The sequence below is a fragment of the Schistocerca gregaria genome, chromosome 3 (genome assembly GCF_023897955.1).
Source record: "Schistocerca gregaria isolate iqSchGreg1 chromosome 3, iqSchGreg1.2, whole genome shotgun sequence".
Lineage (NCBI taxonomy): Eukaryota > Metazoa > Arthropoda > Insecta > Orthoptera > Acrididae > Schistocerca > Schistocerca gregaria.
The window spans coordinates 412,228,249-412,253,078 of NC_064922.1; the positions used below are offsets into that span (position 1 = coordinate 412,228,249).

The 24,830-nt window shown below is 43.7% G+C and overlaps 1 protein-coding gene across 1 annotated transcript in view; it reads left to right on the top strand.

Moving 5' to 3' along the window:
* LOC126356281 (zinc transporter ZIP13 homolog) overlaps positions 1-24,830 on the top strand; it is a 212,868-nt gene that overhangs the window by 158,053 nt on the left and 29,985 nt on the right. The window contains exons 2-3 of the mRNA XM_050007151.1: positions 3,279-3,392; positions 23,832-24,187. Of these exons, the coding sequence (XP_049863108.1) occupies positions 3,279-3,392; positions 23,832-24,187 (470 nt within the window). The remainder of the gene's footprint in view (positions 1-3,278; positions 3,393-23,831; positions 24,188-24,830) is intronic.

Below are 24,830 nucleotides of genomic sequence, written 5' to 3' on the forward strand. Positions count from 1 at the left end.
AGAAACGCACAGAAAGACAGTATTTACTTCATGAATAATTTATTTCAATCCAAAAAAGTTGCACTTTCAGTTTTCTGATGAGTTAATGACGTATAATGGTCCAGTAGTCCACAGATCCCACATTTATTCTTCCATTAAGGGAAAATCTGCCTCGCCTGCTCACAGATCATTTAGCAGCTAGTTCACATTGTTTTACAATTGCGCCGCTCAACAGATTTAAGTGATTACAGATAGTACCTTTAGGACCGCTACAGCATTTGTGTCGGCGAAAAGTTTACTTATTCCTAATACAAACATTCCATTATTTACAACAAACCCAATATATTTGTATGCACTTCAGCGAATTTATTATCGTGCTACATTTTCCCTACCTTTGCCTCTAGGATTCACTTCAGCTGGCTTAAACATTTCTTACTACGAAACATCTTCCGCGTAAATAAAGCGCTAATGTACGAATGAGCGTGAACACGTGCCGCTGCATTTGCTGCTTTTGTACTGGCCGCCAAAAATACAAAGTATAGTTAATGGAAGCAGCTGTATGAAGTGTCTCATGCCCCTGGAATGTCCCACTAGTTAGAGATGCACACAGCATGGAGGCAGTGGGCCAAATCAAACTGGATGACGCGAAACTGTATAACCCAACAGCACATATAAAAAGAAAAAAATCTTTTGCTGAGAGAAATGTAAATATATCAGTGTGCGGGTAAACGGATTAAAATAATTTCGCAGGCACTTGTATACGTATCATTCTATTTTCAAGGCCGATGTTATTTCAATACGTTGTGACAGTATTTCGAGTCGTTGACTGCCTAGCATTTCTTTTCAGATGTTGCTTCTTCGATATTTTGTTAATCGGAAAATTGTTAATGGGAGAAACTACTTATCTTTTTTCTTCCGGGCTTCTCGTCGTGTTGGCAAGGTAGAAAGAGGTAGGTGGGAAGTTCTGCGTCTAGGTGCCGCCTGTATCGTCTCGTTACGGCTTGTGCTGTTCCTGCAGCATGTACAAAAAAAAAAAAAAACACCAGCGACAATGTATTCTGAAGAAGAAACTTGGTCACTGTTTAAGAAGTGACACCGCGCTTTTAGCCAAGAGCAATCTCGAGAAATATCTGAATCATACATACACAATGAGCTATTCGAACCACGGGGCACGTAACTTGGAGTCAAGGGCTGTGCCACGGAATGGCTTCGTGTTATGCAGTGTCGTTGCTTTATCTGGAGATTCTGCGACACGTAAGTACCAACGTGCTGAGAAGTTAATTAAATCACGTAGAAGCAAAATAAACGGTTGGACAAGCCCCGTTAGGATTTTTTGCCTGTCCCCGAGTGACGCCCAATTAAGTCTCGTGTATGAATTGAAATGGTTCTGAGCACAATGGGACTTAACATCTCAGGTCATCAGTCCCCTAGAACTTAAAACTACTGAAACCTAACTAACCAAGGACATCATACACATCCATGCCCGAGGCAGGATTCGAACCTGCGACTGAAGCGCCTAGAACCGCTCGGCCACCAGCGGCCGACCTCGCGTATGGCGAATGTGCCAGTAAGGAAATGTTACTGACGTCTCGGCGAGACGTGAGTGCGAGTACGCATATTGAATATAATCGACGAAGTAAACTGTAGAGCTGATCTTAAGCGGGAAACTGCTTGATCGCGTGACCAGATGCATCAACGTTCTAGTTAAAAGCGGTGCGCAATGTAACCTCGCAGTGCAAGTAGGTAAGTGAATGAGAAAAAAAAAATTCGGTATAGGCAGACGAGTCGGCTTGTTTTAAACTTTTTGGAGATGATGAAAAATAAGACACCGGCAGTGTAGAAGGTGACGAACTGGCTTAAAAAATGACAATAGTTGAGTAAGTCGATAACTTGAAATTTATGGAAGAGCAGACACCATAATATTACTTCGTCGTATTCCAAGGAAGCCGCAGATAGGGGTCCCCGGAACGTAGAAATAAAGTAATGGTGTGCAATTTAAGTGCAATATAGCGAAATGACTGCATTATGAAATATTGTTGTATTAAAGTGCTAATGTTAGTTATAAAATAACTTCAAACACAACCAACGTTCGCGGCTCGTTGAATGCACAGATTCCCCCTCAGGATCATCGAAGTTAGGCAACATCAGCTGTGGCCGGGACTTGAACCGTCTGCGTACGTCACGCGCTGTTAGCTTTTTCTCTGCCTTTCCGTCAAAAGGGAGGAGGCTTAGTGGCGTTAAGTTCCAGACGATGCCCTGAATTAAATTCCAAACCCCGCCGCTGTTTCTCCTGAAGTGAGGGCACGTGACACTGTTAATGATGATCCGTCTCCATATGCACTTAACAAACAGGCTCACACTTTGCGAAGGAAAGGTGCCGATGTGCGCGAAGGATAGGAAAAAACTTCACAGTTAGGCGGCTGAACCTGCCGCTCTGAGTCTTCCAGCCAACCATTCCGTACGAATTTACTTTACTTTTACGTAAAACATTAATTGTAAGAGTTTCTGTGAAAAGGCACCTCAGTGGAGTACGAATCGTCCAGCAGAAAGTTCTTTAATCCAGGTTGTTGTAAATGTTATAACCATTGAATTGTCAAGAGGCTGTTTTTGGTCATAGTATTTAGCCACGCTTTTCGCTGTCTCTTTTTTATCTATTATTTATTTTTTTAAATGTAGATGCAACAATAAAGGGCATTAATGAATATATCTTTTTTATTTTCTTTTTTTTCCTGGGGGGGGGGGGGGGGGGCGCTGCGTGACTAGCACACCGCCCTCCGGGTCGTTGTCAGTTTTCGTAACCAGAGCTGCTTGTCAGTCAAGTAGTTCCTTATTTGGTGTCACAAGGGCTGCGTGCACCCTGTTTGCCAACGGCGCTCGACAGTTCCGGATCCATCGAAGTTCTATCAAAGCGCAACAGCAGTTAACTTCGCTTATCTGCCGGGAACTTGTGTTACCATTGAGGGCAAGGCCTTTGACGGTTGTCATACACAACTAGGTAGAGGTGCCTGATGTGATGATCTGTGAACGACGGATCATAGCGGCAGCGGCAGCAAGTGCATGCTGCCTTCTACTCTCTCTCTCTCTCTCTCTCTCTCTCTCTCTCTCTCTCTCTCTCTCTCTCTCTGTGTGTGTGTGTGTGTGTGTGTGTGTGTGTGTGTGTGTGTGTGTGTGTGTGTGTGTGTGAAGTTTTTTTCTTTTTCTTCTTTTTACTACTTTCATCTCTTTGTTCTGTATTGAAACAGTTAAGGAAATGCTTATTAGGAGAGCACGGACGAGATTGGCAGTGTGTGTTGTTGCAGAGGGAGGCTCGCGGACGCTGAAGGTGCTGCTGAGCTTCGCAGTGGGCTGTCTGCTGGGCGATGTGTTCCTGCACCTGCTGCCAGACATCTGGAGCCGGGAAGCGCTTCGACTCGGTGAGTTGCCAACTTACTCTACTGCTTTTTATAGTTATTTCATTGAGTCCGAAGTAGGGATGGGCAAAAAAAATAGATATTCGTCATCTCTATGTAAATTATCGATTCGTCGAATAATCTATACTTAATGCAGAATATCGAAAGAGATAAACGGTAAGTACGGTGTAGATTTTGATGAGTTTGCGAGTACCAAAATATGTGCCATATATGGCCGTATCTTATGACTTCATTGACTTAGAAGCGTTACTGTTTTGCATCGTCAAGGGACCGCAAGCCTTAATATGTGACTTTAAAATTTTTAACCCATTAAGTACCAGTGTCCTATTTTGAGGACAGTGCACTTATTTATTTATAACTACACAATAAATTATTAATTTGCAACTATTACTGTTCTACGTCATTTGTTGATGCATTTCATAATAAATGTATGCTTACAGGGAATTAAAAGCAATAAATCCTACCATTAATTGATTATTGAATACTAAGGTAAACTTTTCGATATTGCAGGTATTTACTTTATCGATAATTTAGTAATATTTGAAATATGTGGCAAAGATCTTTTTGTGGTTATTTATAGTCAACAATGTGTCTTTTAAACTACTTGCAGTGTTAGCTCAATTGGAGTTATATTCATTGTTTTCCATTGTTATAAAATTCAGTGTACTCGAAATAGGACACACTCGAAATAGGAAACTGGGACTTGGTGTTATCATTTCAGTTATTTGTATTGCTGCACGTTCGAATATGAAACTCTGCTACTACTGATGTATTTTCATTTTAGAACGTCGTAGTTTTACCAGATTTTGTTCCTGAGGTTAGTAACGACTCCTGTTTTGAATATGAAGTTACTTTGAAATTTACAGTGTATTATGTAAGTATATTTATGAATATCTTACCCATTAGTAAATAATACAGTTCCAGATGGACAGTTTATCCGAGACAAGCCAATTAGATTTGGCTGTAAGTTGTTGGTCTCTTTGTGGAGCAGTGGCTACTGTTTCAAATTTGATTTATACTGTGGAAAGGATCCAGAAGATACTGCAAGGGATGACCTACTGTTGGGATCAAGAGTAGTCCTAAACATGTTGGACTGCATTGAAAAACCCGAGAATCATTGTGCGTACTTTGACAATTTCTTCACTACTGGAGATCTTCTGATTCATCTGAGACATTTGGGTTTTCGAGCAACTGGGACTGCCAGAGAGAATAGAGTCGGTGACTGTCCACTACTGAGCAGCAACGAACTGAAAAAGACAGTTCGAGGTAACTATGACTACCAGTTCGACAGGAATGGTGAAGTCGTATTTGTTCGATGGTCACGACAACAGATGTGTTACAATTGGTACAAATTTTGACAAAGTTGGACCTCTGGGAGCAGCTACGCGGTACAGTAGACAGGCAAGTAAGAAGACACAAGTGCAACAACCTGCCGTTTTGAAGTCGATAACGCTTACATGGGACGTGTTGACCACGGCTGGATAGTTGGAAAATATGTGACGGTAATTAGAGGGAAAACTGGGTCCTAGTACACGTTTGCTGGAAATGGCCCTCGTAAATGCCTGACTCTTCTACAGACTAGTACATGGGAAAAATGCAGAGGATTTACTGGATTTCAGACGTGCTGTTACATACCTGAAATTTGACACTGGAAGACCGAATATTGGACGTCCAATGGAATACCCATCAAGTCAGTTGAGCGTGATACCAGACGTCAGGTTTGTTGGAATTGGTCATATGATTGACAAAAGAAGCATCCAAAGAAGATGTGTAAGAGCTTAAAGCAACGGGAAACCAAAAACATATTGTGTTAAATGCCGCGTAACACTGTGTGTGAAGTGTTTTGTATTATTTCACAAGAAATAAATAGTTACGACTTGAATACAGTTTAGCATGCTATACGATACTGTTAGATCCCAGCGTCCTATTTTGAGGACGGCCATTGTATCAGCATGTATAAATATTCTTTGGCTATTTCTGTACATATTGTGGTTCATACACTATGTACATTATAATTAAGGAATAAAAAATTCAACTTTGAAAAAGAAAATAATTTGGGACTTAATGGGTCAAATTTCATTTTGATACGTCTGCACGTTCCTGTAGAAGAAAAAAGGTTTTGAACAGTCGGAAAGACAGACGGACAAAAAAAGTGATCCTATAACGATTCCGTATTTACCGAGTGAGGTACAGTTCCCTAATTAGGAGAACCATGTGATGTCACCTCAGAGCTGCCCGTTAACTTACTTCTTATCTACTTTCATGTCAGTTGGTTTTATTGTGTCTTGTTAGCGAAACTATTTTGCAGTATAAACTCAATTGGTGTGGGTGTTGTCAATCTTTATGCGGTTTCAAAACTGATGATTAATTACCTAATGTTTAAGATGATCTAGCCCAAAAGCAGATCATCGTAGCAATGAGTTTTAGTACAAAAATAGAACTTTGAGGTGTGTGCTACTGTGCAGTACAAAAAAATTACGAATTTTGTTTTACCCCGTTGTTTTGGATTTTTTGCTCAACGTGAAAACATTCCAACATTACAGACAACTCATGATGATAGAAGGCTGGTATACCACAACACTATAAGAAGAGTGAAACATCTGAGTATCTGTTGCCAACTTAAAAGTCAAGGCAGGATATTCAAAATACGTTTGGAGGAAAAACCTCAAGACGAAATAGGCGGTTTTAAGAACCAGAAAGTCCAAAACAGTGGGATAGAACATATTTTCCAATTTTTTGGTAATACACAACAGTAAACAACTTACCTGTTTTATACCGAAGATGAGCCACTTTTGTTCCCCTGAAAAATTAGCAGATTAATGGTCACGTTTGAAAAGACACAAACTTCGTTAATTCCAGTGGCTTAGAAACTTTTCTCCCTGTAATGTTTCGCTACAAGGCAGAATAAAACAGATTTGATACGAAAGTTTTCTTTTTTTTTTTTTCAGCACTGTAAACAGAGGCTTATGTGACGAAGTTCAGAAAGCCTGCACAGGTTCGAAGCTTGGTGCAAGGATTGACCGCTGACACTCAACATAAACGAATGTATCGTATTGCACACAAATAGGTAGGAAGGCCCATTACTGTAAGATCACAAGATTGCAGAACAATCACTGGAAGCTGTCATGTACTTCAGATTTGTAAGGGTAGGCGTAAAGAGTGTTTTAAAATGGAACAACCACAAAAAACGTAAAAGGGCAGATGCTTGACAGATTCACTAGAAGAATCATCAGGAAGTGTAATCCAGCCACGAAGGTGATAGTTTATAGAACTTTAGGCTACGTCCATAGAAGAGTTAGTCAATATATTGCTTCGGCCAACGTGTATCATGCGAAAATGTAATACAGGTAAAATTGGAGAGAATCGAGCTCACACGGAAATGTGCTTCCCGCGGATCGTTCGCGATTTGAACAGGATGGGGTGAAACGCAGTCAATAATCTTTCCTTTTGGGCAAGTTGAGCCACACATTTCTTTTCTACCCGATTCGATTCTGTGCCTCTTCACTAATTATCATGGTGAATAAAATCTTGCGCACTATCTATTAAAATACTTTAATTTAAAAAGTCACTACCACTTGCGCATTAATCGAGATGCGCCTTCAGGTGATAGGTTTTTTAAATAATCGTGGTGTGGCATAGTGATTGCTTAGAGCCAGTTCTCATCGTTCATCGTCAGGATAGAAACAGATAGCACGCCAAAAACAATAGTTCATTAATAAACTGATTGGGAGAGCGGATCACCACGCCGTAGACACCATAATTAGCACAGTAAGTTGTCAACGAGATGGTGCTCCTCAGGCCACATCACCTGAATATACAGCTTTATTAATGCGTAACCGGTAGTGTCGTTTACTAAAAAGTATTTTGACAGCCAATGCGGAAGTTTTAATAACCAAGTGGAATTTTGGTTGAGGTTGCCCGACCTTTAAAGTAACATTAGTTATCACTTCCTGTAAATGTAGACGTTTTCGTTGTTGTCAGGGACAGTTTTAGATTCCTATACATAATCCATCCTCAGATACAACTTAACAGCGGGCTCAAACGAGTACTATACGACCTTCGCCCAGAACGGTATGATGCACTAGCTTCTTTGGATCTCCACCCTACTGGGAAGAAACATATTGGAAACAAGCTCTCTGCGGAGTTATTGAACTAATTTAGATATTGAATTGAATTATCTGGTTCTAATCATCACTGTCCCTTGTTACACCGTCTAGGAACTGTTTGAGTTCTGCTAATGTGGCCTTCGCGGTGCTCAGTGGTTTAGAAATACACCCCGTCTCGGGTGCTCCGTATCTGCTGCTCGCTTATTGCTGTTATTGCTAAAACATGTTGGTATAAATGATATTATGTACTAATAAGAATAAATGTGTTAGTACATAACTCTCATATACCTTCCGATGCCAATGCTTTGTAGTGTGATCTTTCTGTCCGCTTTAGACTTGTGTGCATTTGCACGGCTAGTCATTGACAAGACCCAGGATTTCCCTTTTATTTGTGAAGACCGAAAGGCTGTTTTAATGTCATTTCTCTTCATTAGCGTTCTAGTTACGAAACTGAAGAAACCCAAGCTCTATGGCCTATCGTTGTCAATAAAAACTTTTCTGTTGGATACTTCACACTGGTGAAGCCGTTCTTAGCACAGATTTTCAGCGACAGGTATGATTCATTCACAGTGTACTGACTTCACCGGGACATTTTCCGCCTGTGCTTGGTGCTGGTATCTGAGGCTACACAGATACCGAACCGCATGATTTGACTTTCTTGTTTTCACCAAGTTTTCCGTCAGCTTTTCAGCATGCTACACCTCTAGGAAGCACTCTTTGTTCACTTCACGGCGAACTTGATAATGCACTCACAAGTACCGTCTTTAAATGTCCTAAAAGCTCTTCCAATATCGGATCCGTGAAGCTAGAAAACGAACGCATTGACGACGCAGCAATTAACAGATTTTCTAAAGGAGAAGTTTGATGAAGCGGAGAAGACAACGTCTGTGAGGTATGACGCATCCCAGTCTCAACACAGACTACATCCCGTGATAATGCTGTTACCGATGATCGCACGTGCGTCACTCCACAGTGAGATGTGGTGGGGGCCGACGTGGCTACAGTCATCGCAGAGACGTAGCAACTGAAGGCGTTGGTATCACGTGTAATGCTCCAATATGAGAATCCATCATAAAAAATAAAAAATACTTGATAAGTTACAGCGCAAAACCAGCATATCTACTTATAACCAATGTTTTAAGTACTTCCGCTTTCGGTCATTGGTCTTTTTCAAGCATTCTAAAATCAGGGTGTCGTCCTGCGTCAAGTTGGCGATCTTCGTGCATTGTTATACTGACCAAGACAATAAGAAAACGTGGAAGCTGATTACGAAAGCATTCAAAAATGGATTAACTTGACGCAGGATGACATTTATTTTACCTGACTCCACAGTAAGAACGTTCCGATGAAAGCTGTTGTAAATAATTTTATATCTGCTGATGCTCTATTTCAGATGTTTTCACAAGATATATACGCTCATGTGTCAGCCCATTATGGCCACTGCCCCCCGAAGTTTTTAGCTTCCTATATTTTCGCTAAATTAGAAGGAAGGTCAGCGTTAGCCGTGATATTGCTGGTTTATTGATAGCAAAGTCGATTTTCAATCACATAGTGATCATCTTCAGTGCTGTGGTGTACGAATTAAACTCTTAGGCACTGGTATCAAGTTATCAGTAACCAAAGCTAAGAAACGATCACAATAACTCGTTGTGCACACAGCACTCTATGAAGTCGCCAATCAATAAATTTTAACTGTTGGTGCAGGAAAACTATAGAATCAGGAGTGACGTTTTAATTTACTACTTCTTTACTGCCATCTCTTTTCGTAACACGTTTCGCAGACAGTGTTTACATACAGGGTGGTCCATTGATCTTGACCGGGCCAAATGTCTCACGAAATAAGCGTCAAACGAAAAAACTACAAAGAACTTACTTGTCTAGCTTTAAGGGGGAAACTAGATGGCGCTATGGTTGGCCCGCTGCATGGCGCCGCCATAGATCAAACGGATATTAACTGCGTTACACACGCGAAACCCAACTCCCAATAAAACATAGAACCATTCCTAAACACACGCGAGACAGATGACCACTTTTTTTCGCTTTGTGGTAGATGGCGCTGTAATAGTCACAAACATATGGCTCACAATTTTAGGCGAACAGTTTGTAACAGCTAAGTTTTAAAAATTAAAATACAGAACGTAGGTACGTTTGAACATTTTATTTCGGTTGTTCCAATGTGATAAATATACGAGGGTCAGTCAAAAAGTAATGCCTCCTATTTTTTTTTCTACGTTTAATTGTCAGGAAATTTAAATGCAATTACATAGGTTGAAAACCACAACATTGAGGATCATTTTGTCATTTTTCAATGTAATCTCCGCCCATCTCTACAGTTTTGGTCCATCTTTGAACAAGGGCATGTATCCCAGCACGGTAAAAATCACAGCTCTGCTTCCTAAGCCATTGACGCACGGATGTTTTGACAGCCTCCTCATCTTCAAAATGAATCCCACGATGAGCTTCTTTTAGTGGCCCGAACAGATGGAAGTCTGATGGTGCCAGGTCAGGGCTGTATGGGGGATGAGGCAAAACTTCCCATCCAATTTTGACAATCTCGTCAGAGGTGTGACGACTGGTGTGTGGTCTTGCATTGTCATGCAAAAGAAGAACATCTGCCATTGATTTTGTTGGGCGAACTCGCTGAAGACGTGCTTTAAGTTTTTTGAGGGTTGTGACGTATTGAACAGAATTTATTGTGCATCCCTGCTCCAAAAAATCAACCAGAATCACACCCTCTGTATCCCAGAAAACTGTTGCCATAACTTTTGAGTACACCAATTGTTTAATAATCGTGATCACACTGCCTTTACTAAGAGAAATAATGCGACACACTTCATCTGCAGTCACCCGACGGCCACCACGAATGATGTCATCAACTTGCTGAATGTTGTGTGGAGTCACTGCACTCACCTGCCTGCCGCTTCGCTTTTCGTCAGTCAACGGTGTTTGCCCTTCAGCTTCCTTACAACGACGAACCCATCGTCTAACAGTGCTGACATCCACTGTCACAACACCATACACCTTCTTCAGTCTTTCATGAATGCGTATGGGCGTTTCACCTTCTGCATTCAAGAATTCAATCACACAACGCTGTCTCAAACGAACATCGATGTCGGCCATCTTACAAACTTCTGCTGTGCTGCCACCTGTTGACACAGAAAGTTACTACTGCAGTGGATTGCAGAGGAAGGTTTGAGGAATGGCGCCAAATTCAAATTTTTCACTTAAATTTTTTAAGTAGAAAAAAAATGGGAGGCATTACTTTTTGACCGACCCTCGTAGCTTTGTGAACTTACCATTTCTGAGACCGCATGCTGTTACAGCGTGATTACCTGAAAATATCACATTAATGCAATAATTGCTCAAAATTATGTCCGTCAACCTCAATGCATTTGGCAATATGTGTAACGACATTCCTCTCAACAGCGAGTAGTTCGCCTTCCGTAATGTTAGTACATGTATTGACAATGCGCTGACGCATGTTGTCAAGCGTTGTCGGTGGATCACGATAGCAAATATCCTTCAACTATCCCCACAGAAAGAAAACCGAGGACGTCAGATCCGGTGAATGCGGGCCATAGCATGGTGCTTCGACGACCAATCCACCTGTCATGAAATATGCTATTCAATACCGCTTCAACCGCTTGCGAGCTATGTGCCGGACATCCATCTTGTTGGAAGTACATCGCCATTCTGTCATGCAGTGAAACATCTTGTAGTAATATCGGTAGAACATTACGTAGGAAATCAGCATACATTGCACCATTTAGATTGCCATCGATAAAATGGGGGCCAATTATCCGTCCTCCCATAATTCCGCACCATACATTAACCCGCCAAGGTCGCTGATGTTCCATTCGTCGCAGCCACCGTGGATTTTCCGTTGCCCAATAGCGCATATTATGCCGGTTTACGTTACCACCGTTGTTGAATGACGCTTCGTCGCCAAATAGAATGCGTGCAAAAAAACTGTCATCGTCCCGAAATTTCTCTTGTCCCCAGTGGCAGAACTATACACGAAGTTCAAAGTCGTCACCATGCAGTTCCTGGTGCATGAAATATGTACGGGTACAATGGATGTTGATGTAGCATTCTCAACACCGACATTTTTGAGATTCCCGATTTTTCTGCTACAGATGTGCGGATTAGCCGCGACAGCAGCTAAAACACCTACTTGGGCATCATCATTTGTTGCAGGTCGTGGTCGACGTTTCACATGTGGCTGAACACTTCCTGTTTCCTTAAATAACGTAACTATCCGGCGAACGGTCTGGACACTTGGATGATGTCCAGGATATCGAGCAGCATACATAGCACACTCCCGTTGCGCATTTTGATCGCAATAGCCATACATCGACACGATATCGATCTTTTCCGCAATTGGTAAACGGTCCATTTTAACACGGGTAATGTATCACGAAGCGAATACCGTCCGCACTGTCGTAATGTTACGTGATACCACGTACTTATACGTTTATGACTATTACAGCGCCATCTATCACAAAGCGAAAAAAGTGGTCCAACTAAAACACATGTTGACCCAGCGATATTATCAGTTATAATTGCAATGGGCACAGAATCATGGTCACTGGACTGTAGATCAATGTAAACGTCTCGACTGGTCGGATGACTCAGATTTTTTGTTACACCATGTCGATGGTTGCGTCCAGATATCCCATCATCTATGGTAACGGCTTCGCGAAACCTGCACCGTGCCACGAACACAAGCCCGTCGTGACAGCATCACGCTGCAGGGTACATTCACTTGGGCTTCCATGGGACCTGCAGTAGTAATCGAAGGCAGCTTCACCACTGTGGGCTACGTGTGAACATAATTGCGGATCACCTTCTCTTCATGCTTGATGTTTTCCCCTGCGGCGATGCCATTGTCCAGCAGGATAACAAGGCAAGGATCGTGCTACAGTGACTTGAGATACGTTAGTAGTGAACTCACTGTGATGTGTTGGGTCACCAAGTTTACCTGACCGAATTCTATGAAATATTTCTGATACACCTGCTCCCATAAAGCACCTGATCCTAACGTTCGGGCATTGTGTGACATGTGTGTAACATCTGGTGCCACATGCCTCTGGAAACCTAGCAAGGACTATTCGAATCCATACTACGTAGATTCGCTACTGTATTGCGTTCCAATTATGGAGCAACACGTTGCCGAGCTAAGGGTCATAATGTTTTGTCATATCTTTGTGTAACCTACAGTGTAAACTCAAACACAAATCCTTATGCTTCCGGAAAATCTTCACTTAGGCGAAGAAGCGCACTTAGCTTCCATACCTTGAAAACTGGCGAAGTATAACGTTACAGAATGTACTGCATTTAGGAAATTACAGCATTTCCCCCGGGGCAACGTCTATGACATGGTATTTCCTTTTTCCCCCACTACAGTACTGAATTAAGAATTCTTGCCGTTCCATTAGTTCATGCTCGAGGGCATAGACAGATATACAGCATATTTAGACAAGATTTGATTATGCGCTCACCAAGTAAGGCGGACGGTTAGTACTTGTCTGTCGTCCTGATCTCGTCATTTGGCAGCTGGTTTCTGACATGGGCGTGGGTGAACAGTGCTTTCACTTTGCCCTGTCGAGTAGTATTCATTCGTATCGACAGAAATTGTTACACATGTTTCGAACATGATAGTGTGTCAGTAGAATTTTCAAGTGTGTAGGATACCTTATAAGTAAAATTATGTTGTAGTATCCGCTGCAAAAGGGTAGGTTTTGTGCGTCATGTAGTGAAATCTATTTTCTAGCGATGATCGGTCTGAGTGGGCTGAGAGCAGGATTTCGTTTGCGGGGCCCATATACCTCGCAATTCGCTTTCGCAATTACAATGCAGATTGGATACGCTTGTGCCACCTGTGGCCCGCGCCCTATTTGACAGCGCCGTCTGCTCAAGATTGCTTAACCGTCTTGCGGGAACGCGTCGCGAGACTTTTCATCAGTGAGATAGAAACACCCTCCGATCCACTAGTAAACCAAATTCAGTATTTTCGTGTGCTGTACACTCATCGCAGTTCTGAGTTGGGTAGCAAAATACATAAGGACGCGATATGAGAAATGGAGCTCAAATATAAAAATGAATACTGTACATGTTGCAGTAAGAGAATTCTGTATGTAGGAATCACGCTTTATATAATTACCGTTGTATGTGTGTTCTATCACGTTAACTTGTTCCGTAAGGTTATATTTTTCGTGACAGCAGCCGTGTACATCGGCTGACACATGCTGACAGGCTGAATGAATTATCTACGGAATCCAATAAATAAATAATAAAAAAATACTGTTAGGAGGCATAGAATTTGTTTTCTTAGATTTAATATTATCAGTGGTTTTCGTAATGCCATACGGTGATGGAATCTCAGATGCGACATTAACCAATGATATACGGACAGCTGGAATTAGCGCACGGAACGACCTGATTGCCTAGCTTAGTGCTAATTAATTCGTTAACTGCGCAACGTATCGAATTTTTTGTAACCAATTACTTCGCAACACAACCTACACTGCAGTACCCTTAAGACTGATTCTGACCACCCTGTACACCCACATCGGAGACGGGCTACGTTGGATACAGGGTGTTACAAAAGGTACGGCCAAACTTTCAGGAAACATTCCTCACACACAAAGAAAGAAAATACGTTCTGTGGACATGTGTCCGGAAACGCTTACTTTCCTTGTTAGAGCTCATTGTATTACTTCTCTTCAAATCACAATAATCATGGAATGGAAACACACCGCAACAGAACGTACCAGCGTGACTTCAAACACTTTGTTGCAGGAAATGTTCAAAATGTCCTCCATTAGCGGGGATACATGCATCCACCCTCCGTCGCATGGAATCCCTGATGCGCTGATGCAGCGCTGGAGAATGGCGTATTGTATCACAGCCGTCCACAATACGAGCACGAAGAGTCTCTACATTTGGTACCGGGATTGCGTAGACAAGAGCTTTCAAATGGCCCCCATAAATGAAAGTCAAGAGGGTTGAGGCCAGGAGAGCGTGGAGGCCATGGAATTGGTTCGCCTCTACCAATCCATCGGTCACCGAATCTGTTGTTGAGAAGCGTACGAACACTTCGACTGAAACGTGCAGGAGTTCCATCGTTCATGAACCACATGTTGTGTCGTACTTGTAAAGGCACATGTTCTAGCAGCACAGGTAGAGTATCCCATATGAAATCATGATAACGTGCTCCATTGAGCGTAGGTGGAAGAACATGTGGTCCAATCAAGACATCACCAACAATGCCTGCCCAAACTGTAGAGCAATGAGTCGCATTTCAACACATGCACCGAAGGCAACATTACCTTCCTTCAATTGGACCAACTGCCGATGAATCGAGGAAGTACAGTACATACTGACGAAACTAAAAGGAGCTCTAACATGGCAATTAAGCGTTTCCGGACACATGTCCACCTAACATATCTTTATTTGTGTTTGAGGAATGTCCCTGAAAGTTTGGCCGTACCTTTCTGTAACACCCTGTACATGCTGCAGCAATGCCTTTAACGAAAACTCAAATGGTTCAAATGGCTCTGAGCACTATGGGACTTAACTTCTGAGATCATCAGTCCCCTAGAATTTAGAACTTCTTAAACCTAACTAAACTAAGGACATCACATACATCCATGCCCGAGGCAGGATTCGAACCTGCGACCGTAGCTGTCGTGCGGCTCCAGACTGTGGCGCCTAGAACCGCTCGGCCACTACGGCCGGAAACGGAAACTCTTTGATCGCACCTTATACAAGGTTGATAAAGGAGGTCGGCCACGTCCTGTGGAATTCGTGCCTTACCAACGTGTGTGTGGTAAATGGACAAACGTGAACTGTGGCGACGTTGAATGCGTCCAAACAGGACCAGTCTGCTGTTTCCCTCTTCTTGGCTGCCAAAGGACAAACGCCGGTAGGCATCCATCGAGTGAAGAATGTGTATGAGGCACCATGTTTGTCGGAAACTACCGTCGTGGAATGGTGCGTCAGGTTTCGTGCTGGTCGTAACTTAGAAGTCACCTCCAACAGAAGTCACCTCCAACTCAAATGGAAGGCACTCGAGCACCCGCCTTATTGTCCTGATCTCCCCCCCCCCCCTCCCCTCCCCCCTCCATGCATTTATCTCACCTGTGTCCTTTTAAAACTGGCCTTGAAGGGTCGGCCTGTTGGAGGAGGATATGCAGTAGCCAGTTAGTTGACTTCTTGACGCAGCAGGACGCGGTGTTTTACCAAACGGGTATTTTCAACCTGATGCGTCGGTGGGGTGACTGTCTCAGTACTCACGGCCATTTTGCCCGATTGGCATACCGATTATGGACTTTGCTGTCTTCGAATGATAACTTTTTGATTGCCCCTTGTACTGTCAGTCTCTGCTTCCTCTCTTTGTTGAGAATCTCCTAGTAGAGGTGACTTAACAGTGTTTCTTAACACGTGAAAAGTGGTGTCGCAGTGATCTACATATTACAATATGCGATCACTTCGAGGTTATGCCGGATAAGTGCGGAATGTAACGAAGACGTTCGAGATGGAAGTAGGGGGTAAACTATAGATTATTGCACACAAACCAGTGCTTTCAATATCAACACCGCACAGTTGCCAGATAGACGGCCAAACTTTACTGAATGGGCGCCTCTTTGCACGTTAAGGTGAAATATGTAAAGAAGCAATAATTTTGTAACTGTAAATCTTTAGACTAGTTTGAATTTTTGTGATAACTTACACTAATAACCTGTAGAAACACAACGAATCGCTTGCGCGCCGGTAAAGCTGTTAATCGCATTGTCTTCAAGCCGCTCATCACTCCTCTTTTGAATATCTTCTTCTTGCTTCAGGCTTCTTTGAGTTGCATATATCCCACTAAATTATGTATTACATTTTCAAATAATTGTGGTCTCGCTCGTGGATACATCTGCTCATTTCCTAGCAAATATTTAAAAATTGCTATTTATTATTATGTTCTCTCCTCTAACATGCTTCGCATATACCTTGGATCTCTTGGAGGTTATCACCCTTTCGTCGGAATTGCTTTGTGGGTATCTGTGGGAATTGTGGTGTAGCTTTTAACGCCATTGCTAATTGCTTGCACCTCCTTAGACACTTTATTTGTGTTACATCTAAAAATGGTATTTAATTATTAATAACACCACATTTACTCTAAATAACACCATTTTTTCTAGAATATTACTTCTGTGCAGTTCAGCATGTGGCCTCGCACTCTACGCTATCTTTAAATAACGTTTCTGTAATAACAAGTCAGCAAGAAAGCTCGCCTTTACCGACAGATAAGATGTCTTTGGACGTATAGGGAAACCAGACGTTACACACCTCACAAGAAGAGAAGTCAAGATGCAAGAAGAGAAGTCAAGATGCAAGAAGAGAAGTCAAGATGCAAGAAGAGAAGTCAAGATGTTCGTCACGTGGTGAACAGTGGTCAGATGTTCATGTGTGCTATCCTAGAAGACCCGTGTTGCAGCTCAGGTACAGGTGTTTGTAAAGAGGACAATCCACAGTTTTCACACTGATTTTGGTGCTCAGGGTCAACAACGAGCGACGCAGCTCGCGTTAGTGGAGAAAATATCGTTGACCTGTGGAACGAGGAAGGTGGTACTGTAAAGTGAAGAGTCACGGAAGGTAATTAATTCAGACATTCTTGGGTCTTTAGGATGCATGACACCATGCTAAAGAGAAGGGTCCAGTGTCAGTGGGAGAACGAGTGTATGAATATTCTAATTAATAAGCAAAAACAAGGAAAGCCAGCTATAGGGTCGAGACCTACATCGCTTCAGTCGCTCTTTCGGAAAGACAGGATTATAAAGGATCATTGCATTACGATGCACTTGTTCATGGTAAACGATTGCATTTTATACCCTTATAACAGGACTCGATTTTCTTCAGTACCTTAAAATCTGTTAAAGTCCTCAGCCCCAAAATTGACTTGGAAATTCTAATGTACAAGGCAACTGAAAAGCGACTGACTTATATGTTGAATTGACTCCTCCCGCCGACCTGGGTGGCCGAGCGGTTCTAGGCGCTTCAGTCTGGAACCGCGCGACCGCTCTACGGTCGCAGGTTCGAATCCTGCCTCGGGCATGGATGTGTGTGATGTCCTTAAGTTAGTTAGGTTTAAGTAGTTCTAAGTTTTAGGGGCCCTCAAAAGTTTTAAGTCCCATAGTGCTCAGAACCAATTGACTCTTGCCCCCCCCCCCCCCCTCCCCCTTCTTTGATCACTAGTCTCGGTTACCTTAACCGTTTTGCGATTGTGACTGTCGTCAACAGTTCCATTTTTATATAAGTTTTAACAAAAGCTCCGGATTTTAAACGTTTGTCGTGTCTTAACCGATTTTTACCATTTTATCAAAATGATTTTCTTTATTTTAACCGTACTTGCCTCTTAGTGAAAAGGACCTATTTGTCGTTCGTCTTAAACGCAATATCAGTGTAGACTTCACACTACGCCACACACAAATCTCTAACCACAACCTTTGCTTCGAATTCACATTTGTTGAGTTCACTACCCCCATTCCTGTCTTGTAAATCCCCTCATGAACGATAGCCTTCATACAAGCGGCACTGTCACACTCGAACCCATTTATGTGGTACAGTGACGTAGCGTAATCAAATACGAATTTTCAAGTATGCTGTTCCACAACTTCGTTTGTCGTAGATTTGTTTTTGCAGAGAGGTGCAATTCATTCTCGCATGTGTTGTTTTATTTTTCCGCTACTAGTTTTGAGCAGATCCCATTTTCTAGCGGTACCTGTTTACAATCAAGTCATTATAAACAAACAAATGTAGAAATATAAATACACTCCTGGAAATTGAAATAAGAACACCGTGAATTCATTGTCCCAGGAAGGGGAAACTTTATTGACACATTCCTGGGGTCAGATACATCACATGATCACACTGACAGAACCACAGGCACATAGACACAGGCAACAGAGCATGCACAGTGTCGGCACTAGTACAGTGTATATCCACCTTTCGCAGCAATGCAGGCTGCTATTCTCCCATGAAGACGATCGTAGAGATGCTGGATGTAGTCCTGTGGAACGGCTTGCCATGCCATTTCCACCTGGCGCCTCAGTTGGACCAGCGTTCGTGCTGGACGTGCAGACCGCGTGAGACGACGCTTCATCCAGTCCCAAACATGTTCAATGGGGGACAGATCCGGAGATCTTGCTGGCCAGGGTAGTTGACTTACACCTTCTAGAGCACGTTGGATGGCACCGGATACATGCGGACGTGAATTGTCCTGTTGGAACAGCAAGTTTCCTTGCCGGTCTAGGAATGGTAGAACGATGGGTTCGATGACGGTTTGGATGTACCGTGCACTATTCAGTGTCCCCTCGACGATCACCAGAGGTGTACGGCCAGTGTAGGAGATCGCTCCCCGCACCATGATGCCGGGTGTTGGCCCTGTGTGCCTCGGTCGTATGCAGTCCTGATTGTGGCGCTCACCTGCACGGCGCCAAACACGCATACGACCATCATTGGCACCAAGGCAGAAGCGACTCTCATCGCTGAAGACGACACGTCTCCATTCGTCCCTCCATTCACGCCTGTCGCGACACCACTGGAGGCGGGCTGCACGATGTTGGGGCGTGAGCGGAAGACGGCCTAACAGCATGCGGGACCGTAGCCCAGCTTCATGGAGACGGTTGCGAATGGTCCTCGCCGATACCACAGGAGCAACAGTGTCCCTAATAGCAACAGTGTCCCTAATTTGCTGGGAAGTGGCTGTGCGGTCCCCTACGGCACTGCGTAGGATCCTACGGTCTTGGCGTGCATCCGTGCGTCGCTGCGGTCCGGTCCCAGGTCGACGGGCACGTGCACCTTCCGCCGACCACTGGCAACAACATCGATGTACTGTGGAGACCTCACGCCCCACGTGTTGAGCAATTCGGCGGTACGTCCACCCGGCCTCCCGCATGCCCACTATACGCCCTCGCTCAAAGTCCGTCAACTGCACATACGGTTCACGTCCACGCTGTCGCGGCATGCTACCAGTGTTAAAGACTGCGATGGAGCTCCGTATGCCGCGGCAAACTGGCTGACACTGACGGCGGCGGTGCACAAATGCTGCGCAGCTAGCGCCATTCGACGGCCAACACCGCGGTTCCTGGTGTGTCCGCTGTGCCGTGCGTGTGATCATTCCTTGTACAGCCCTCTCGCAGTGTCCGGAGCAAGTATGGTGGGTCTGACACACCGGTGTCAATGTGTTGTTTTTTCCATTTCCAGGAGTGTAGACAATGACAGCTGCTCGCAGTTCGATCACAAATACGACAAAGCAAATCGTCATCCTTCATGGATAACATTAAAGACGGTAAAATCAGAACGTTGCAGGAGACGATGAGGTTTCAGTTGCTGCACTGTGTGGATATTGCACAGGTACCAGTGTCGTATAGACCCGTCCTGTTGACCATGGGATGGATAATTGTTGTGACACTGCACGAGTACTAGTACTACCGGGGCACATGCTGCATGGTCAGTGACAACCTCGTGGACGACCTCCACCGGGGTAGGACGTCTTACTCTGCCAGGTGTAACATAAAGTAACATGTGTTTTCGAATTCCGTTATCATTTTCTTTAAACTATTCAGTGAGATATGGGCCTCCCCTCAGACCTTTCAGTCAGCTATACTCTTTCAATGCACGACTGTAACTGCTGCCGTTCACATAAAACAGTTTACAAAACAGCTCATGATATCTCTTCTTGTTAGCGAGTACAGTTCAGCGTAGATTGGATGTCTTGCTGTTGTTGTTGTCAGTCCAGAGACCGGTTTGATTCAGCCCTCCATGCTACTCTATCCTGCGCTAGCTGCTTCATCTCCAACTAACTATTGCAACCTACATCTTTCTGAATCTGTTAAGCGTGTTCATCTCTTGGTCTCCCTCTACGAATTTTACCCCGCACACTGCACTCCAATACTAAATTGGTGATCCTGTGATGCCTCGGAACATGACCTACCAACCGATCCTTTCTTCTAGCCAAGTTGTGCCCCAAACTCCACTTCTCCCCAATTCCATTCAACACCTCATTATTTATGTGATGTACCCATCTAATCTTCAGCATTCTTCTGTAGCACCACATTTCGAAAGCTTCTATTCTCTTCTTGTCTAAAATATTTGTCGTCCATGTTGCACTTCCATACATGGCTATACTCCATACAAATACTTTCAGAAACGACTTTCTGACATTTAAATCTATACTCGATGTTAACAAATTTCTCTTCTTCAAAAACGCTTTCCTTGCGATTGCCAGTCTACATTTTAATCCCTCTACTTCGACCATCATCACTTATTTTGCTCTCCAAGTAGCAAAACCCACCTACTACGTTGTGGTTCATTTCCTAATCTAATTCCCTTAGAATCACCTGATTTAATTAGACTACATTCCATTACCCTCGCTGATGTTCATCTTAAATCCTCCTTTGTAGACATTGTCCATTCCATTCAACTGCTCTTCCAGATCCTCTGCTTTCTCTGACAGAATTACAATGTCATCGGTGAACCTCTTAAGTTTTTATTTCTTCTCTATAGATTTTAATTCCTACTCCAAATACTTCCTTTGTTTCCTTTACTGCTTGCTCAATATGTAGATTGAATAACACCGGGGATAGGCTACAACCCTGTCTCACTTCCTTCCCAATCACTGCTTCCCTTTCAAGCCCCTCGACTCTTATAACTGCCATCTGGTTTCTGTACAAATTGTAAGTAGCCTTTCGCTCCCTGCATTTTACACCTGCCACCTTCAGAATTTGAAAGAGAGGATTCCAATCAACAGTCTACAAATGTTAGAAACGTAGGTTTGCGTTTCCTTAACCTATCTTATAAGATAAGTCGTAGGCTCAGTATTGCCTCACGTGTTCCAACATTTCTACAAAATCCAAACTGATACTTCCCAAGGTCGGCTTCTGCAAATTTTTCCATTCGTCTGTAAAGAATTCGCGTTAGTATTTTGCAGCTGTGACCTATTAAACTGCTGGTTCGGTAATTTTCACACCTGTTAACTACTGCTTTCTTTGGGATTGGGATTGGAATTGTTACGTTCTTCTTTAAGTATGAGGGTTTCGCCTGACTCATCCACCTTGCTCACCAGATGGTAGAGTTTCGTCAGGGCTGGCTCTCCTTAAGGCTATCAGTGGCTCTAATGGAATGTTGTCTATTCCTGGGGCCTTGTTTCGTCTTAGGTCTGTCAGTGCTCTGTCAAACTCTTCACGCAGCGTCATATCTCCCATTTCCTCTTCATCTACGTCCTCTTCCATTTCCATAAAATCGCCCTCAAGTACATCGTCTTTGTATTGTCCCTTTTTATACTCCTTCCACCTTTCTGCTCAAACGGTTCAAATGGCTCTGAGCACTGTGGGACTTATCATCTGAGGTCAGCAGACCCCTAGAACTTAGAATTACTTAAATCTAACTAACCTAAGGATTTCACACACATCCATGTCGAAGCAGGATCCGAACCTGCGACAGTTGCGGTCGCGCGGTTCCAGACTGAAGCGCCTAGAACCGCGCGGTCACAAGGGCCGGCCACCTTTCTGCCTTCCCTTCTTGGCTGAGAACTGGTTTTCTATCTGAGCTTTTGATATTCATACAAGTGGTTCTCTTTTCTGCAAAGGTCTCTTTAATTTTCCTGTAGGCAGTATCTATCTAACCCCTAGTGATATACGCCTCTACAGATTTACATTGGTCCTCTAGCCATCCCTGCTTAGCCATTTTGCACTTCCTGTCGATCTCATGTTTGAGATTCTTGTACTCCTTCTATTACCCAAGGATTTCTACTCGCCCTCGTCTTTTTGCCTACTTGATCCTTTGCTGCCTTTGCAATTTCCTCTTTCATAACTACCCATTCTTCCTTTACTCTATTTCTTTCCCCCCTCTGGTTATGTCAGTTAACCAGATCCCGTCTTCTTAAATTCTCACCTTTTTGCAGTTTCATTAGTTTTAATCTACAGTTTATAACCAATAGATTGTGGCCAGAGGCCACCTGTGGCGCCTGGCAATGTCTTAACAATTTGAAACCTGGTTCCTAAATCTCTGCCTTACCATTATATAATGTATTTGACACCTTGCAGTATCTCCAGGCCTTTTCCACGTATACAACCTTCTCCCATGATTTTTAATCCAAGTGTCATCTATGATTAAGTTAAGGTGGCTTCTTGTTTCATTCCTTATCCCCTTTCAATATTCGCCTACAACGTGTCCTCTTCATTTTCCTACTATCGAATTCCAGCCCCCCCCCCCTCCCCCCATGACTACTAAATTTTCGTCTCCCTTAACTATCTCAATAATTTCTTTTGTTTCATTATACATTCCTTCAATCTTTTCGTCATCTGCAGAGCTAGTTGGCATATAAACTTGTACTACTGTGATTGGCGTGGGCTTCGTGTCTATCTCGGTTACAATAATGCGTTCACTACTCTGTTCGTAGTAGCTTATCAGTGCTCCTATTCTTTTATTCCTTACTAAACCTACTCTTGCATTACCCCTATTTGATTTTGTATTTATAACCCTGAATTCACCTGACCAGAAGTCTTGTTCCTCCTGCCACCGAACTTCACTAATTCCCACTATATCTAACTTTAAACTATCCATTTCCCTTTTTAAATTTTCTAACCTACCTGCCCGATTAAGGGATCTGACATTCCACGCTCCGATCCGTAGAACGCCAGTTTTCTTTCTCCTGATAACAACGTCCTCTTGAGTAGTCCCCGCCCGGAGATCCTAATGGGGGGACTATTTTACCTCCGGAATATTTTACCCAAGATGATGCCATCATCATTTAATCATACAGTAAAGCTGCATGCCCTCGGGAAAAATTACGGATGTAGTTTTCCCTTGCTTTCACCCGTTCGCAGTACCAGCACAGCGAGGCAGTTTTGGTTAGTGTTACAAGGCCAGATCAGTCAATCATCCAGACTGTTGCCCACCCGCAACCACTGAAAAGGCTGCTGTCCCACTTCAGGAACCACACGTTTGTGTGGTCGCTCAACAGATACCCCCCTCCGTTGGTGTTGCACCTACGGTACGGCTATCTGTATCGCCGAGATATGCAAGCCTCCCCACCAGCGGCAAGGTTCATAGATGTCATTCCGCCATAAAATCAGTGTACAGCGACAGATTTGTACCTGGCAGTCACAATTGGAACTAGTTGTTTTCCAGCGTAAATCTGTTCCACATTAACGCGATGGCATATCTACCAGTTTTCGCTGTAGCACGATAATCACAGCCCACACTGCATGTTCCCGAGTATATGCCCACCACGCATAAAATATACGAACCAACTTACCAGCGCACGGTTGAATGGCTGTTGCAGACCACGGCGGACATCCGAGCGTCGACAAGGGCCTACTAGTGCTGGCGGGGCTGCTGGTGTTCATTGTGCTGGAGAAGATGTTCACGTTCGTGCCAGAGGACGGCGAGGACGAGAGCGCCGCCAAGAACAAGAAGAAGACGGCGCGCAAGGTGGCGTGCAGCGCCGAGGTGTGCATGCTGGAGAAACGGCTGCGCAAGCGCCTGTCGCGCGGCGCGCGCAACAACAACAACGTGGACGACGACGTCGTCTTCGCGTGCGCCAACATCGCCGACGGCGTCTGCAAGCAGATAGAGGACATCGGCACCGTGCTGTGCGCGGCGGCGGCCAAGCAGCCGGACGACGAGCCGACCATCCATGTGAGTGCTCGACGTCCCCACTCTCTCCCTTCCCTAACAGCAGCCACTAAACCCTCTGTCGCTCGCACGACTGGCATTTGTCATCCACATGACTTTCCCGCTCTGTTTTGTCTGACCGGACAGGATTGATTCAGTGTGCTTTTCAGTACATTTCCATCAACTCTCCATCTGTTAGCTTCAGTCCTTATTATTTGCTTTCAGTTACGTTACGTTGAACTGTTTATAAGACAGCTTAGAGGATGCTGGTCATCCGGGTAAGCTGTACTGCTACAGTCTCAAACAAAGTAATTCTATGTTACTTCATTGTTTACCTAGATTCAGTCCAACTTTCTTGTGCATGATTTTAGGCATATCAAAACTAACTACAGTTAACTTGCTTTTTGCCTAGAATACTTAAGGTAAGAAAAGTAAATATTTTCTTTACGTCTAGTTTCACAGAGGAACACCGCACTGCTGTTCCTTCTCTAAATCCTCGCACAAACGAAAAAAATGGCTGACATCGAAATAAGTGTCTAAGGAATGGTAAAGCAACTGAAATCACTCAACAGAGGAAAGTCCACTGGACCTGACGGGATACCAATTCGATTCTACACAGAGTACGCGAAAGAACTTGCCCCCTGCTAACATCTGTGTACCGCAAGTC